Below are 18,785 nucleotides of genomic sequence, written 5' to 3'. Positions count from 1 at the left end.
AAATAAATAAATAAATAAATAAATAAATAAATAAATAAATAAATAAATAAGTTGATAAAAATAAATAAATAAATAAGTTAATATAAATAAATAATTTAAGAAGAATAATTAAGTCAATACAAATAAATAAATAAGTTAATAAAATAAATAAATAATTTAATAGATAAATATATAAATAAATAAGTTAATAAAAATAAATAAGCCAATAAAAATAAATAAAATAAGTTAATAAATAAATAAATAAGTCAATACGATTAAACAAATAATTTAATAAATAATAAATAAATAATCAAACCCCCATCAAGCCTGGAGCCCTCAATGGAGGTGAGTAGATCCATGTGAGACCGTGAGCTCCACCCTCATCTGTCTAACTCTGATTTCTGGTTGCAGTTTCCAAGGCCAAGTATGCCACATCTTAAAAACATAACCCTGCTTATCTACGGGCATATCTGCTGCATTACTGCATCGAGAGCTCTCAGTGAACTACGCAGCATCCTGAGAGCCATAACAGATGCTCTGAGGTCACTTCCTGCTAGGGGGCCAGGCTGTGCAGCTGGTCTGATGACCCCTCACTCTCTGGTCATTAGTTCTGACTGCAGCCCGAACCATAAGTTCATGTTCTGAAGGAGGACAGAGGGATGCTGAGCAAGCTGCATGCTGTCCCAACATTATAGATCTCTTAGGAGGGATGTCTCTTCACTGACTTTGTGTCAGAGCAGTAAGACACAATTCAAATAATATGAAAAAGAAGTGTGTGAATGAACGTCTGATGGAACAAACATCAGGCTCATAATATCAGTTTAAACATCAGACGCTTCATTCAAAGTGACCATTGTTGCAGTTTACGTCAAGGTATGCAGTTTATTCTTAGCAGCCGATGCTGACCAGTATCAGAATGGTTTGCAGTTTGTGTAAGCACAAGACTATGTGTGTGTTATGTGTGTGTTCTGTGTGTGTGCTGCAATGACATGCCAGTCATAGATAGGTCACAGTGCCATGGGAAAGCTGGACCACGGGGCCTTGTTGTTCACTTCAACAGCTATTTCCAGACAGCAGGGGTTTTTTTGGGGGGGGGGGGATAGGAAATAGAGGTCTCACTATCGCTGTTTTTCCCCCTCTAAGATGTTATCAGTCTTCCTCTGCTGTTCTTCAAAATATTTAGTTAAATCTGCAGTCTCTCCTCTAGACCTGAGGCCAGATCCACCGCAGTGTTGTAGTGCGCTCTTGTGGATTTGATCAGTAATACAGTGGAGCAGAGGGTGGATGTGGATGAGGTTGTTATGTATCTGTGGATGTGTGCTGCATGAAATCATTGATCTGGATATTTATTGATTCTGTGTTTTAGAGGTGTTTCTCTTTTGTCTTATTTGTGTTTGTTTCTGTTTCCACTTTATTAATTGTCTTTTTCTTTCTCTGCCTTTCTTCCACATTAATGCTCGTGTCTTCTATCTTTCTCCTTCCCCTCATTCTTGTCTGATCTCTCATCTTCTGTTTCTGTTTCTTTCTTCTGTCTTCTCTCTTTGCTTGATATGAAGTTTGTCCAGCGGAGAGCGCTGTTTGACTCGGTCTCCCTGGTCATCCAGGGTTCAATGGAGGGAGAGTTGAGTCTGATGGACAACCTGTCCGGCTCAATCTGCCACTACTACGCTCTGCCCCCCAAGCCCAGCAAGCACAGCGCCGACAAGAAGGTCAATAACCACGAGAATGATGACTCACTCTTCATTTTATTCATTCAGTGGGTCTTTTTTCTGTCCAACATGTAGGGCTGCACATTAGAACTAAAAGCTGAAGGATTCTGAGTATTAGAGTAAAACCCAAGGAGGTTTCAGACAGTTTAGTTTTCTCCAAGAGAGCAAAGAACAACTGTAGCTTTGGTTTTAGATGCACAACTTTCAAGTTTGGCATAAACGGCATAGAATGTGATTTTTTCAGTGTTAATTTTCAGCTCACATATTTATACATTTTACAAATTACTGAGCTCTTATAAACAGTATGTAAGAATGAATAAGTATTAATAGAAGAAGGAATAAAATAAGATATAAATATTAATAAAATAAAAAAAATAAAAACAAAATAACATAATAATAACTTTATTTGTATAGCGTCTTAAAAAAACAAATGTTTACAAAGTGCTCTGACAAGCAAATTATGGCCGGATTTGAATGACCAAGTAAACCTTTAACAGACAGAGAGAGGAGTGTAGAAATACTAACAATGCAAAAACAAAATACAAGGCAGAAGATTAAAAAGAATAAATGCAAATTAAACAGAATAAAGTATTGAGACAGTAGACCAATAAATCATTGTTATGGAGGTTTTTCAAAAATACTTGAATAAGTAAATAAATAAAAATAAACGAATAAATTCATAGATAAAAAAATGAATGAATAAATAAATTAATAAATAAATAAATAAATTAATTAATTCATAAATTAATTAATTAATTAATTAATTAATTAATAAATAAATACATAAATAAATAAATAAATAAATAAATAAATAAATACATAAATACATAAATAAATACAATTAATATAATTAATACATTAATTAAAAATAAATGAATAAGTACATAAAAACAAATAAATAAATACACAAATAAATAAATAAGTTCAAAAAAAGCATTAAAGGACAATACAAGGTTTTAAGAAGTAGATGACATCACATTAGAGAAAATAGAAAAGGATAGATTAACAGCATTACAATGATAAAGGAAAAAAAATAATAATAAATGATCAAATACAATTAAAACAGTTCATTAGTTTGATAAAAAAAAAGGAATCAAGTCTTTTAAAGTGAGTCATAAGAAGAGATTTAAAAGATGTCACTGACTCTGCAAGCCTTATGTCCTCAGGTAGGTCGTTCCAAAGTCGAGGAGCTCTGATGGAGAAAGCTCGGCCCCCTTTGGATTTGAGCCTCGACTTTGGAACGACCAGAAGTGCCCCACCTGAGGATCTAAGGCCGTGAGATGGCTCATAATTTGTTAGCATTTCTGCAATGTAGTTTGGGGTGAGACCCAGACGAGCTTTAAAAGTTCAGGTTCAGGTTCAGGTTCAGGTGACTTTATTTGTACCCGTAGGTAAACTTGTTTTGCAGCCAGTGAGATGTTAGGTCGATACAAAATTACAAGACAGACTTCAGACAGAACAATCTACTTAATGTGCAAAAAATACCAAAAATATCCTAAAAACTAATGTAACACTAAAAATGGTAAAATGAATAGACATGATAAAATGATAAAATGATAAAAGTGCTAAAGGTTCCATTTAAAAAGCATATCAGAAAACAGTCAACCAATAAAAACAATGGAATCACATGAATAAATAAGCCAATCTGGGCTTAAGTCATAAGATTGGAGGCTGACTGTGTGGGAAAATAAAAGCTATTGCTTGTTCAGCTCAGTAATAGCAGCAGGAACAAAGTGGTCAGTAAAATCTTAAAATCTAAAACGCAGAGGAAACCAGAGGAGAGGAGGGATGTGATGTGGTCTGTTAAAACCAGTTAGAATCACACCCTTTTAGAAATATGGGGCACAGTTTTATCCAGAGAACAAATATTCAAGAGAAAGATGATGTTGGATGAAAATGCGAAAGTATCAGAGAGCAAAAGTAGTCAGGATAATGAGAAGTATGTAGAATTATTCTTTAATTGTCTGACTAAGAACTCACAAAGTAAATCAGATTTTAGTTTCAATGATCCCGTAGACTCTGCTTCTTCGTCTGATGAGTCACAAGACTAAATGTTTGGAGCCACTTTGCTGGAGTTAAGTAGGAAAATAAATGACTTTAATTCGGGTGAATGGACCTCTAAAATAAAGAAGATTACTCTCTAATTATGGAAATGAGGTTGGCTAACTTTTGAGAGCAGTAGATATGAGAAGTTATCTGAACACTCACTTTAGGCAGAGTCCTCCACTTATAATAATGAAAATGAAATGGTCAAACTTATTCCCAGAGTTTTTATTCAAAGACTGATAAAGTTTTATGAGCACAGAGTCTGCAGTGAAATAATTTCTAAAGGTCTTTAGTTTATTTTAGGAGAGCGAGGAGAGCTCATTGTGCAGCCCTACAGACACTATACCATCGTCGTATCCACTCCCCCACTTTGTTTCTCCTCCCTAATCAGCCCGCAGCCCTCCACACTGCAGTGCGTCATATCATGCCTCAGCTGTGATCTCCTCCCTCCCTCATGTCTCCACGTCCTTCTATTCATTCACGTGTGGCTGCTTCTGTGACACCCTCAGTGAAGGGTGTATTCTGTCTCTTTGATACAGCTTTGTGTGTTCAGTGTCTGTGTGTTTACATGGTGTGTTTAGAAATGTGAGTCCCTCTTTGCAGAGCAATTGCAGTAAAGCGGTATCCCACCCGAGTGTTTCCCCGAGCACATCAGATCGCCCCCTAACACACGAGTCTGCAGAGTAATGGCTCAATCAATAAAGTATGGATCACTGAGCCGCTGAATAATTCATCCGGGTGACTCTCTCCTCAACTGTTGGCAAATTTGGTCCACTTTACATCAGCATCGCAGAGTCCCATCTCCCACAGCTTAAAGTGGGTACGAGATGTTGTCATCTGATGCTGTTGCCAAATGTTCTCCTCCTCAACTTTGGCTGAAATACTTTCCATTAAGTTTTTACCTTCTGCCCCTCTCCGCTGAGGAGGCCTGTTAGGCTTTCAGAGAGTACCTCACCTACAAGACTCAAAATCAGCCGTTCCACTCACGTAATGAAGAATAGTCCGGTGTCGTGTCCACCGCCGCCGTTTTTTTTGCACCTATTGAACTTCCATCAGATCTGTGTCCAGTCCATCTCTGATCCGCTGCAGGCCAAGCTCTCTCATCCGTCGTTGCCAGCTGCAGTGGACACGGCGGCGTCTATGCATTTAAAACATCTGGTGACCTTTAAAAGAAAAACAATAAGCCCCCCTTTGCACAGTGGTACCAAGCATTCAAAATGACTGCATCCTCTGCTTAAAGGCTTGATTGTTACTGCAAAGTGTATACCTGTTCTATCAAAATCTTGTCAATCTGTTTGTCTTATGTTCAAAATCACAAGACTGTTCATTTGAATGTGTATATATGTGTGTTTATATGATGTTGTTTTATTGATGTTTGTAGACCCTCGATACAAGCAATATAAACTCCTTAAAAACGTTTAGAAACATAATTTCCAGCAGTAATTTCTCCCCTGAAATAAAACCAGTTGGTGTTGTATTTTATATCATTAGAAAGCCTGATTAGTCACCTTTACAACGAGGTACGACTTGTAAGAATCGTCCTTCTGTGGAATCAGCAACACAGATAAACGTGTGCCCCCCAAAATGTGCCAGAGTCCCCTGCAGTCTTCTCCTGTTGGTGTTCACTCTGTACTCAGGAGTAAACAACACATGTCGGCCATTTATACTCTTTATTCTTGTAACACTATCAGGGACCTCAGTATACGTGGAAGATCCATAAACAGATACAACAGCCTGGCTCCTCCTCCTCATGCTGGTCACCGACTCGGTCACATTTAGAATCAGAATCAGAAATACTTCATTTATCACAGGGAGGAAATTCAGTCATTACAGAGCTCTTATAAAGAGTATATAAGAAAGTCAAAATATCAATAGGATAAGGAATAAAATGACATATGAATATGAATGAAATAAAAAAAGATCAAATACAATGGAATAAAATAAAATAAGGAAAAATAAAATGGAATAAAACAAAGATCGAATAAAAATATAATAAAATAAGATCAAATAAAAATAGAATTAAATAAAGATGAAATTAAAAAAATTAAATACAGATCCAATACAAATAGAATAAATAAAATAGATATCAAATAAAATAGAATAAAATAAATATCAAATAAAATTTGATAAAGTAAAATAAGGATCAAATAAAAAATAGAATACAATAAAATAAAGGTCGAATAAAAATACAATGAAATAAAATATAGATCAAATAAAAACAGAATAAAATAAATATTTAATAAAATAGAATAAAATATTTATCTAAAAAAGTAGAATAAAATAAAGATCGAATACAAATAGAATGAAATAAAATAAAGATCTAATAAAAAATAAAATATAGACCTAATAAAAATAGAATAAAATAAAAATCTAATAAAAATAGAATAAAATAAAGATCTAATAAAAATAGAATAAAATAAAAATCTAATAAAAATAGAATAAAATAAAGATCTAATAAAAATAGAATAAAATACAAATCTAATAAAATCTAATAAAATAAAGATCTAATAAAATATAATAAATTAAAGATCTATTAAAAACAGAATAAAATAAAGATCTAATAAAATATAATAAATTAAAGATCTATTAAAAACAGAATAAAATAAAGATCTAATAAAATAGAATAAAATAAAATAAAGATCTAATAAAATAGAATAAAATAAAATAAAGATCTAATAAAAATAGAATACAATAAAGATCTAATAAAATACAATAAAATAAAATAAAGATCTAATAAAAAAATAAAGCTCTAATAAAATAGAATAAAATAAAATAAAGATGTAATAAAAATACAATAAAATAAAGATCTAATAAAAATAGAATAAAATAAAAATCTAATAAAAATAAAATAAAATAAAGATCAAATAAAAATAGAATAAAATACAAATCTGATCACTCTAGCAAGTACAGCATGCCCAAGATGATCCCACAAGTGTTGAATGAGGTTGAGGTCTGGACTCACGGCAGGCCACACTCAGATTCTGGAGGTAGTCTGTGACGATCCTGGAGCGTTGTCACCCTGGAGGATGGAGTTAGGTCCCAGATTCTGGAGGTATCAGGTCCCAGTCATACCCCTGTGACTGTTACACACCTGGCAAATCTTGAAGCTCAAAACAAGGTGAACACCAACAGGAGGATACTGCAGGGGATTTTGGCACATTTCTTTGCAGCGCTACCCAAACATTTAGCTGTGTTGCTCATTCCACAATAGTGCAATCCTTACAAGTTATACCTTGTTGTAAAGGTGACTAATCAGGCTTTCCAACAATGTAAATTACAATATATTGGTATTATTAAAGGGGGGGTATAATTGACCAAAATAATGTTTCCAAACTTTTTTGGAGGAGTTTAGTTTTAAAGGTCTAGCAGCAGAAAACCCTGCATGTAGTCTCCAGTTATACATGTTGTCTTCTTACTGTTGTTTTCTCTGCTACATACAGACAGTTTTATATACGTTGTTCAGACATGTATTCTTCTTGTAGCTACAGGTCTTTGTGTGTGTAGCACCATGTGTGTTTCTCTGCTCATCAGCCATTGTCTCTTCCTGCCTAGATCCCTCTAGCGGAGATGGAAGCTCTGTCTCTGGCCTCTGAAAAGTCCTGGTCCCTAGCTCTGACAGACGACTCGGCCCCTGATGATTTTAACCCCTTCTTTCTAAGCAGTCTGGAATGCAATGTACTGACAGTTTCTCTCTTTCTCTCTCTCCATCTCCTCGTTCCTCCTCTTGCCTTCTGCTGTATCTGGTAGTACTTCCTTTTCCAGGGCACTTCCAAAGCTTCCTGCCTCCGCACTACTCTCATGTAACGTTACGTAGTGAGCTCAGGTCAATCAACAGGACGCTAAACTGGCTCAAGATAAGATCAGACTTTTCTGATCATTTCTGCTTTCACTTCCAGTAAGATGAAAATAAATCCAGACAGCTGCGTTGTGTTTACACTAAAAACGATCCCACTGTTTCTGAAAGCAACACCTAATGCCACAGACGAAGGTTCCCTGCATTCAGCTCTCCTCAGCTTTGAACATCTCATCATTTAGCTTTTCTGACCCACAATTCCACTTGCTTGTGCCTTCAGGGCGAGTCCACCACCGTTTCCTGCGAGTGTTATTTAAAGAGCTCCAGCATTTCTCTGCATAGTGGTGCAGAGCTGTAGAAGATTAATTGAAGAGATAAAAAGTAAAGTGAAATAACAAAGCATGAAACAAACTCTTTAAATATTTATTAACAGAATAGGCACCACAACTCAGGTCCTTCTCTGGGAGTCAGCAGAGTCCTGAATGTCTTACTGCTGTAATTAAGCCGTAATCTGGGCTTAGACTGACTGATTTCTTTTTAAAAAATTGTATTAAAGTGCTGCAGAACGATAAAAGATGAGTGAGAGACAAGACAACTCAATATATCATACAAAACAATGTGAATGTCAACAAGTGAACACTGAGGAGACAAAACAGTGACAGTGTGTGTGTGTGTGTGTGTGTGTGTGTGTGTGTGTGTGTGTGTGTGTGTGTGTGTGTGTGTGTGTGTGTGTGTGTGTGTGTGTGTGTTTAATTGTAGCAAATAGGACAGTGGTTTGAGATTAACTGGGTGGGAGAAAATAATTAAACAAATCTGAGGAGCGGGTTCAGCTAAATAAATAATTAACAGAAAGAGCAATCATTAAATAAAATACATTTATACATAAAAAAATGTATAAAAATAATAATAATAATAATAATAATAATAATAATAAAGAAATAAAGAGAGTGGGATTTAATAAAAACATATATGATATATAATATATTTAAAAATAAAGCGAAATAAATGACAAAATAGTGTTACAATAATACTACTACTACCACTAATAATAATAATAATAATAATAATTTAAAAAATAATAATAATAATAATAATAAAGAAATAACGAAAATGCGATTTACAAATGATAAAAAATAGTATTTGTGATATATAAATATAATCTTAGATTAAAAATACAACAAAACAATCACAAAATAATATTAAAATACAAATAATAATAATAATAATAATGGAATAAAGAGAGTGGGATTTAATTAAAAATATATATGATATATAATATAATTTAAAATAAAAAAGCAAAATTAATGACAAAATAGTGTTACAATAATAATACTAATAATACTAATAATAATAATACTAATAATAATAATAATACTAATAATACTAATAACAATAATAATAATAAAAATAATGAAATAACGAAAATGCGATTGACAAATAATAAAAAATAAGATTTATGATATATAAATATAATCTTAAATTAAAAATACAACAAAAATATCACAAAATAATATTAAAATACAAATACAAATAATAATAATAATAATGATAATAATGATAATAATATTAATAATGAAATAAAGAGAGTGGGATTTAATAAAAAAAATATGATATGTAATATAATTTAAAATAAAAAAGCAAAATAAATGACAAAATAGTGTTACAATAATAGTACTAATAATAATAATAATACTAATAATGCTAATACTACTAATAATAATAATAATAATAATAATAATAATAATAATAATAATACTAATAACAATAATAATAATCAAAATAATGAATTAACGAAAATGCGATTGACAAATAATAAAAAATAAGATTTATGACATATAAATATAATCTTAAATTAAAAATACAACAAAACAATCACAAAATAATATTAAAATACAAATAATAATAATAATAATAATAATAATAATAATAATAATAATAATAATAATAATAATAATAATAATTTTGTAAAAGAAGGAAGATTGACTGATTTCTTGATCACTCTACCAACTTTATCCCTCTATGATTGTTTGAAGTTAAATATTTATTTACTGTATCCTTTCAGAAAATGTCCAGACCCAAATTAAAGAAGTACTAACATTTAAACTGAACACTTAAACTCTTGATGAGACTTTTTCACATCACAGCTCTCTCATAGCTCAACCATTTAACCTCTGTACATCACGACACAGTGTCATGCAGAACAGCTAATGTATGCAGCAGGATGAATCTACACCAACACATCATGACTGTCATTAAGGTAGAGGACGCCCCCTCTTAAACTGAGAGTGAATTGAATGTCATCGGGGTGTCTGCGTATAATTAACAAGCACTTAGGCTCATTAACGATCCCATCACACCCGGCTCGTCCGTCTTCCCCACAGAGGGATGCTGTAACCTTGGCCCACGCTGCACACCCAGACCGCTGATGCAGAGGGATCAGTTCTATATCATTGATCTAAGAACCACAGCTGGCCCATGAAGTCTCTGTTAACTGGTGCCGGGACAAACACAAAGAACAGTAGAGAGGTAGAGGAGAGCAGGAGGCTTTGAAAGACCCTGGAGAATCTAACCATGTGCCCTCCAACTTCTCTTTTTCATTCCACCTTTCCAGCCTAATGTGTGTTACTCTCCAGTCCAGTCCAGTCCAGTCCAGTCCAGTAGAATAGTGCGCCTCCTGCCAGTTCGCAATTTTCTCTCTGTCCTTCCTCTACCTCTTATTACTGTCTCGTCTTCTCCTCTACCTTCTTTCTCTCTTGCTCTCCCTGTCCCCCTTTCCTTCTTCTTCTCTCAATGTTTTTTCCTGTGTGCTTTCTATGTGGGTCCAAGTCTTTCCTCAGTCTTCCTGTTAAATGTGTGACCTGTCCTCTGTCCCTCCGGCGATGTAGTAGTTTGGAGAAACATGGTTAGAGCTCCAGTAGTTCTGTGATGAATGGTTCTGTTTTGGACGGGCTGCAGGAAACTGCCCCAGCTGACACACAATCACAGAAAAGGCTCAAAGTTACAAAGCTGCGAGGGTGAAACACGCTCAAAGACGCTCAAAGACGCAGACGTGTTCCTCTGATTAACATTCAAAGACCAGTGAGCATGTTTCTGTGATCTGTGGCAGCTCTGTGCCAGTCCACTCCAACGTGTAGAGATCCTGTGTGTCCTCCGTGTACGCTGACGACCCCTGCCTCTTTGTTCACATCGTATCTTAACTCAGCTGTGGTTGTGTCAGAGTGTGCGAGTGCTTGAGTTAGCCCCAAACCCTCCAGCTCCAGAGGGACCCTGATCCCCTCTTCTCTCTCCTCAGTCAGAGCAGCTTGATCCCGGGGAGTCACTAGAGGGCAACCTGCTGAGTGTCAGGAAGCCTACAGTGGGACGCACACACTCCCTGCCAAACGACAGCTACATGTTCCTCCCCTTGCATCCACCTCTCGCTTCAGCACAGCTTCAAGCACAGGCACAGGCTCCCCAGCACATACTGGACTCTCACAGAGCTCAGAGAGGTCAGTCCCAGTATAATGAGTCCTTCTCTTTTAGGATCGTTTCTCCGTGTTATCATGAACGCCATTTTGCTCTGACAGTCTATACCACCTGACAAATGCTGCTTCCTGATAGCAAACATTGAAGCAACATATTTGATAACTCATCAGAAACAGTGAAGCTGAGCGGTGACGACTACGCTGCGAGTTATCAAATATGTTGCTTCCCTCCACAAGTCCACCTGTAAGAATCCACATGATGTTATCTACCTGTCTAATCAACCCGCTGTGTGTTGTGTTCAGGCTCCCGTGGCTCAGTACGTTCACAGCCAGAAGAGTCTTCGCGGCAGCTGACAGTCCCCTCCGATCTGTTCCGACCCATCAGCCCTCACAGCCACTCAGACTCGGAAAGTATACCCAGACTCCCCCCTCCCAGGCGGGCACACACACTTAGCCGGACCCTCCGCAGACAGGTGAGTACATCAGGATGTGATCAGTGTTATAGTCTTTCCCTGTCTCATCTAAACCATTTGTAACAGTTTTTGTATGTCACTGGGTCTGGTTTTTGTGGATTTGTGACTCTGGGTGCATCTTAAAGCTCTTCAAGTTCCATCCTCGCGTCTTCCACTTGCATCTTCGTCCCTCCCACCAGAGATACAAGGACATGAAGAGAAGGAGAGGGCTTTAGAGACTGTTTTGAGGTTTGTTTCAGGGCACCCTTAGTGATCAATCAATCAGTCTTTATTTGTATAGCGCCAAATCACAACAAACATTATCTCAAGACTCTTTTACAAACAGAGCAGGTCTAGACCACTCTATGTCAAATTATGAACAGAGACCCAACACCAAGACAGGATAAGACTCAGTCTGACCCCACCTTAATCCATCATGAGCATTGCACATCACAGTATTTAGCTAGTTACAGCAGAGAGGACAAACTTCCTTTAACAGGCAGAAACCTCGAGCAGAACCAGACTCATGTTAGACAGACATCTGCCTCGACCGAGTTGGGTCTGGAAAGAGGAATAGAGGAGAATAAGAGAGAGAGGGAGGGGTGGAAGTGATGAGACGAGTAGTAGAAGCTGTTGCCGCTGGAGTCCAGCACGTCCGTATCAGCTGGAGTCTGGAACGTCCACAGCAGGGGGACGTCTACGTCAGCTCAGAGGAACCTACGAGACAAGGGAGCTCAGGGACTCCAGAAAGGTCTATGGTTAGTAACTTTAATGGGACAGGAAGAGTTAAAGTAAGTGATGAGGGGATTGAGGGGAAGGGGGTGTGATAGGATCCCAGTGTGTCAGTGTGCCAGTTCCCCTGGCAGTTTAAGCCTATAGCAGCATAACTAAGAGTTGGTCCAAGCCTGATCCAGCTCTAACTATAAGCTTTATCAAAAAGGAAAGTTTGAAGCCTACTCTTAAAAGTAGAGAGGGTGTCTGCCTCCCGGACCCTGACTGGTTGATGATTCCAAAGGAGAGGGGCCTGATAACTGAAGGTTCTACCTTCCGACCGAGTTGGGTCTGGAAAGAGGGATAGAGGGGAATAAGAGAGAGAAGAAGCGGTGATAGTGATGAGACGAGTAGTAATAGCTGTTGCCGCTGGAGTCCAGATCGCCCGACCAGCTGGGGTCTGGAACGTCCACAGCAGGAGGACGTCTACGGCAGCTCAGAGGAACCTACGAGACAAGGGAGCTCAGGGACTCCAGAAAGGTCTATGGTTAGTAACTTTAATGGGACAGGGAGAGTAAAAGTGAGTGATGAGGGGGTTGTGGGGGAAGGGGGTGAGATAGGATCCCAGTGTGTCAGTGAACCAGTTCCCCCGGCAACCCTATAGCAGCATAACTAAGAGCTGGTCCAAGCCTGATCCAGCTCTGACTATAAGCTTTATCAAAAGGAAAGTTTGAAGCCTACTCTTAAAAGTAGAGAGGGTGTCTGCCTCCCGGACCCTGACTGGTAGATGATTCCAAAGGAGAGGGGCCTGATAACTGAAGGTTCTACCTCCCATACTACTTTTAGACACTTTAGGTAGGACCAGCAGGCCTGCATGTTGGGAGCGTAGTGTTCTAGAGGGATAATAGGGCACTATGAGCTCTTTAAGATATGAAGGTGTCTGATCATTAAGAGCTTTGTAGGTCAGTAAAAGGATTTTAAATTCTAGTCTAGATTTTAAGGGGAGTCAGTGTAGAGAAGCTAACACGGGAGAGATGTGCTCTCTCTTCCTGGTTCTAGTCAGTACTTGAGCTGCAGTGTTTTGAACTAGCTGAAGAGTCTTTAGAGACTTATTGGGGCAACCTGGTGACTGTTTTAAGGTCTGTCTTTTCGCCGTTATTAAACTCAGGTGATGTGAATTGTCAGAGAAGTCCAATCCACTTCAGCGTCCAATCAGTGAGAGATATTCGATAAGGGGGCGTGTCTGTCAGTGAAAAGACCTCACCAAAGTCTGCTCTCGTGTGTCCTCTGTCATGACTCCTCCGATTAGTCTCCTCTGTCCTCTGAGCAGCATTAAGAGAGCTCTGTTCGGCAGAGGAGAGAGGAGAGAGGAGAGAGGAGAGAGGAGACTGAAGTTAAGAGCTTTGGGATTCACCCTCTTTCACACAGGGAAACGGCTTCCTCCTGAATCTATTGTCTTCTTGCATGATCTAAAGACGTGTCACTTTTCTTCCTCCTTTCTCTCCTTCCCCCTGACATCCCTCTCTCTCTATCTCTCTCTCTGTCCGCTCTTTCATCCACCTCACCGTATCCGTCACTTTCTGATTTCAGCTCAGTTGGGCCCAAAAGCCGCCTGACCCTGAGCTACTCCTCAAACACAGATACTCCTGTTTCTGAAACTGTCCCAAAGTGGAGCCAACACTCGGCCTTTCAGAAACACTGGACTCCATGTTCATTTTTCTAGAAGAGAAACAACAGATTAACACACACCGGCTTCCCTTTGTCACTCATGGATAGAATCTGCAGCTAATCATCAGCCACAAAGCATCCAAACTCTCTCTCGGGTCGCTCTGCCTGAAACATCTTTAAAGGGAGTTATCATACTTATGAGAGCAGGAGCTTGGTGTGTCAATGCACACTGCCACATTAGAGTAACAGAGGGACTGATGTGTTCCAGACATACAGTGATGCCCAACATGTGGTACACTTACAACATGATAAACTTTATAACTCAGGGTATTGCTACAGAACAGTGAGCACTGTTCATATGCATTTGGACATTTTGTACCCACAGGACCACGGTGAGGGAGCACTTGTGATTTTTTATTGACTACACTAGTGCTTGTACGGTACATAGTCGTGACTTAATTTTGCCTCAAAATTCTTAGATAATTTTGTAGTAGTATTGAAGTGTTCACTCTTATTATTGGTGACTATGTGATGTGGTGCTGTGGCTGGTGATTGGCCAGGTGTGGTTTGATATCTTTGACCACTAGATGTCTCTGTGATCACATTATTCAGACTCATGCAGGGGAACACGCACGTTTCCAAACATTTCTCAAAGTGCTCAAAAAAACAAGAAAAAAGAAAGCATGCCTCTTCTCCTCATCTCTCAAGATCTTTCAGTTTGCCTTTTCTCAAGTCATACGTTCAAGAGAACATTGTTTGAGTTGAAGCAACCTTTGTGCTTACTAACGCTCCCTCTCCTACAGCAGTTACACGTCATGTTCCCCCTCTGACTGTTGGCCTCTGAGCTGAATTGAGTGAATTGGGTTTCAAATCGACTCTTAAGTTATGTCATACAAAGTTACGTGTGAAAGGTCAAAAGTCAGAGGGTCAAGCAGTCTGACTCAGAGTTCAGTGCCTCAGGTCGAGCTCAACTCGCCTTTTCATTCCAGCTGAAATCAATTCTTACCAAACTGTAGGGACTAGGGTTGCAAAGGGATGGAACATTTTCAGTAAATTCCCATGGGAAGTTAAGCTGGGAAATTTTGGAAATATTGTAAATAGGAAGCTTTCCATGGGAATTATGGGTATGTATGGGGCTTAATGGGAATTCATGGGATTCAGTGGGAATTAATGGGAATTTTTGGGAATTAATGGCAATTAGCTTGGAATTAATGGGAATTTTTGGGAACGAATGGGAATTAATGGCAATTAGCTTGGAATTAATGGGACTTAATGGGAATTAATGGGATTTTTTGGGAACGAATGGGAATTAATGGCAATTAGCTTGGAATTAATGGGAATGAATGGGAATTTTTGGGAACAAATGGGAATTAATGGCATATAGCTTGGAATTAATGGGAATTTTTGGGAATTAATGGGAATTAATGGCAATTAGCTTGGAATTGATGGGAATTAATGGGAATTTTTGGGAACGAATGGGAATTAATGGCAATTAGCTTGGAATTAATGGGAATTTTTGGGAACAAATGGGAATTAATGGCATATAGCCTGGAATTAATGGGAATTAATGGGAATGAATGGGAATGAATGGGAATTAATGGCAATTAGCTTGGAATTAATGGGAATTAATGGGAACAAATGGGAACAAATGGGAATTAATGGCATATAGCTTGGAATTAATGGGAATTAATGGGAATTTTGGGGAATTAATGGGAATTAGCTTGGAATTGATGGGAATTAATGGGAATTAATGGGAATTTTTGGGAACGAATGGGAATTATTGGCAATTAGCTTGGAATGAATGGGAATTTATTGGAATTAATTAGAATTTATGGGAATTAATGGGAATTGAGGGTAATTTAATGGAAAGGTATCATATCCAAGCATACATATTTGTTTTGTTATAAGCAGACATCCATCCAAAATAATACAATTAAAACAGATTCATTTGTAAGTAGAACTTTATCAAGTGTTCAATATTTTATTGAACAATCAATTCTTTCATTGAAGAACAAAAACATGAATGTTGACTTAAATATTACTCATCCCCCCAACCCAACCCATTCAAAAATTAACAACAGTGCAATCCCAACAAAGTCCCATTCAAAATGTTAAATGAAAAGAGCCGCTCTCCCTCCAGCAAAGTCTCATTCAACATGCAAATCAAAAAGCATCTTCCCTCAAGCTTCTCAAGCCTAGCCTCTGCAGGATTCTAGAAGTCATCTGTGCATGTGATGCAGGAATGCACAGTGCATGTAGGGGGCGTGGTCTCGATAGCCCTGCAGTAAGCAGTGTGCTATTTGCATGTGATTGAGGAATAGCAGAGATATTCAACTGTACTTGCATGAAATCTGGTTGTTTTAGTCAGGATTATGATCAAATATATTTTCCACAACTATATTTAAGTTCCCTATTAAGAGCCAACCTTCAATTTAGTCATATCCTGATTTATTCCTGTTAATTCCCATGGAAAGTTTCCAACTTTGAAAGTTCCCAGAATTTTGCAACCCTAGTAGTGACATGTTGTCTCAACTTTGAGAACACTGATTGGTATCACCTCTCAACTTAGGAACCAAAAAGTCAAGGAGTCAAAATAAAAGCTCTGATCTGAATGTTCCCCGCTCCAATCCTCCGATGAAAGATCAGGAAGGAGCTGAACACTGAACTCTGACCCAAACTAATGCTTCACATCTTCATCTCCTTGAACTAACTAGTCTTCCCTTTCACCTCCCCTGACCCCTGCTCCCTTCCTTCATTCCTGTCATCACATTGACCTACATCTCCCTGGTCTTCTCTCCTGCCCTCCTTCATTCAACCTCTCCATGCCGCGTCTTCAGGTTGCAGTGTCTACTGATTCTCAGGAGGCCCTGTGCCCAGAGGGAGGGGAGAGCATTGAAGGACTTGTGAATGTGGCTTCTCTGGGCCTCCCCCCATCTCCCTCTACATCCTCTTCCTCCACCTCCCCCTCCCCTTGCTCCCATCATCATCATCAGCAGCAGCCTGCTCTCTGCCTGGTCCCTGCCACACCAGGTGCTTCCCCTAAACCCTCGCGTCCCAGCAGCGTGCATACCCAGCATCACGACCAGCACTGCCTCGCCTCCTACTCTCCTTCCTCCTCCTCCTCCTCCTCCTCCCCACCTCCTCCCCCTCTACCAGCCAGGCTGCACCAGCAGGACACCTCTGTGGATCAGGAAGTGTCGCTCATAACGTGCACAGGGTTTGCGGGCAGTGTTGACGTTACGACAGAGGACAGTGGCGTCGGAGGTAATGAGGGTTACGGCGACTTGGCAGACCACCAGGAGAGCCCGGGTCCATGTTTGAGGCAGCTGAAGAGGTTCCACAGCGTGGACACACACGGCCGCAGCACCCTCCTGCCCCGGCCTCGGCCGTACTCCTGGCTGGACGACCCACGACGTCACTCCGTAGAGGTCTGCTCCTCGGTGGAGTCCAGCCCCCAGCGCAGCACCACCTCCACCTCCTCTGGCTTTGTGTCCCGGGCCGACAGCCTTCAGATCCACAGCCAGACCCCCACCCAGACCTCACCACGTCGCAAGAAGAAGATGAGCCCACCATGCATCTCTGTGGACCCCCCTGATGGACTAGAGCCGCATTCTGGCCTCTACCCGGGCCTGGGTGGACTAGGGGGGGTGGGGCTTGGGGGATTAGGGATGCCCCCTCCTCTGCCGAGCCGGGACAGCTGCCTGAGGAGGAGAGCGCCCTCCAGTGAATCCAAGGACTCCTTTGACCTGGGGAATGGAGAGGGATCAGGACAGGAAGGAGGCTCACCAAACCCCAACACCAACCCCAAGCTATTGACTCTCCCCAGTTTTTCCTTTGAGAAGACAAGCTCTGAGCACTGAACACACATACTGCAACACACACACACACTCTCTCTCACACACACACACACACACACACACACGCACACACACACACACACAGAGCTGGACAAGCCTCCACGCACATAAACACACGATGCACTCTGTGTGTCTGTGATGGTGATAGTTCTAGTAATAATGCTGTAGAAAGTAATAATGGTGAAACTACAAACAGTGAACACGTCCTCGGTCTCGTGAGGAGGACTGTCGTAGTGAGACCATCCCTCTTCGTCTTTGTATTGTTACTGCCAAAACAACCAGAAAAGAAGGAGACACACGAAACAACAACAACAACAGTTGGACTGTTTCTCTTCTGCTATGCCTGCATGCCACTGGCTGCAGCTTGACCCAGTGACATCAGCCCTCGGGATGCGGCGCCCTCTCTGGTGGCCGACTGAACTGCCTGGTGTTGCACGGGGCGGGCTCTGCGTAGTCAGTGGAGGTACAAAGCAATATGAACGTTTTAGAGACACTATTTTCTTAAATTATTGGGCCATAGCAGCGTTTGTACAGGATGTTGTTTTTTAATTTCACTCAGTAGTTACCTTTACGTCTTTCTTTGTGACTTCCTTTCTTTCTTTCTTTGTCAGATTGTTTGTCTTTGTCTTTTTTTTTCACTGTAGGATATTTCTAGCTTTCTTGGTTTACTGAGGAAAGTGAACATTTTTCAAAGTGCTGAAAACCATGTATTTGTAGGAATAATATATAAATATATATATAAAAACAAGTCATTAAACTGAGCTTGGATTTTTAAGCACATTCATTAGACCTGCTGGTTTGATTGTCAGAAGAGAAGGAGGCTGTTTGATTTGTCCTTCATTGATTGCAGGATTCTCTTGAGCACCAAAGTCTCTGAACGAGGGATGTGAAGAAGACTGGAGATGTTTACATAGAAAAAACAAACGATTAACTGATTATAAAGTTTCTTATTATTTATTATTTACATGACTTTGAGTTTGACTTCTACCAACAGTGTGCCCTCCATGTTCAGGAGCAAGGCCCGTATCCACGTCCAGCCATTACACAAACGGGACCATTAGTCATAACGTAGCATTATGGAACGGCCCATTTGGTTGAAGCGTTAG

At 39.3% G+C, this 18,785-nt stretch overlaps 1 protein-coding gene across 1 annotated transcript in view; it reads left to right on the top strand.

Annotated features, from left to right (window-relative positions):
* Positions 1–18,314, top strand: part of cacna1g (calcium channel, voltage-dependent, T type, alpha 1G subunit) — a 436,435-nt gene extending 418,121 nt beyond the window's left edge. Inside the window, exons 35-38 of the mRNA XM_034708799.1 lie at positions 1,536–1,688; positions 10,820–11,015; positions 11,295–11,464; positions 16,660–18,314. Of these exons, the coding sequence (XP_034564690.1) occupies positions 1,536–1,688; positions 10,820–11,015; positions 11,295–11,464; positions 16,660–17,682 (1,542 nt within the window). The 3' untranslated portion in view covers positions 17,683–18,314. The remainder of the gene's footprint in view (positions 1–1,535; positions 1,689–10,819; positions 11,016–11,294; positions 11,465–16,659) is intronic.
* Positions 18,315–18,785: the final 471 nt, after the last annotated feature.

This window comes from Notolabrus celidotus, chromosome 18, assembly GCF_009762535.1.
Source record: "Notolabrus celidotus isolate fNotCel1 chromosome 18, fNotCel1.pri, whole genome shotgun sequence".
Classification (NCBI taxonomy): Eukaryota; Metazoa; Chordata; class Actinopteri; order Labriformes; family Labridae; genus Notolabrus; species Notolabrus celidotus.
The sequence above is the reverse complement of the archived record's forward strand: the minus strand, read 5'-3'. Positions and strand labels throughout refer to the sequence as shown.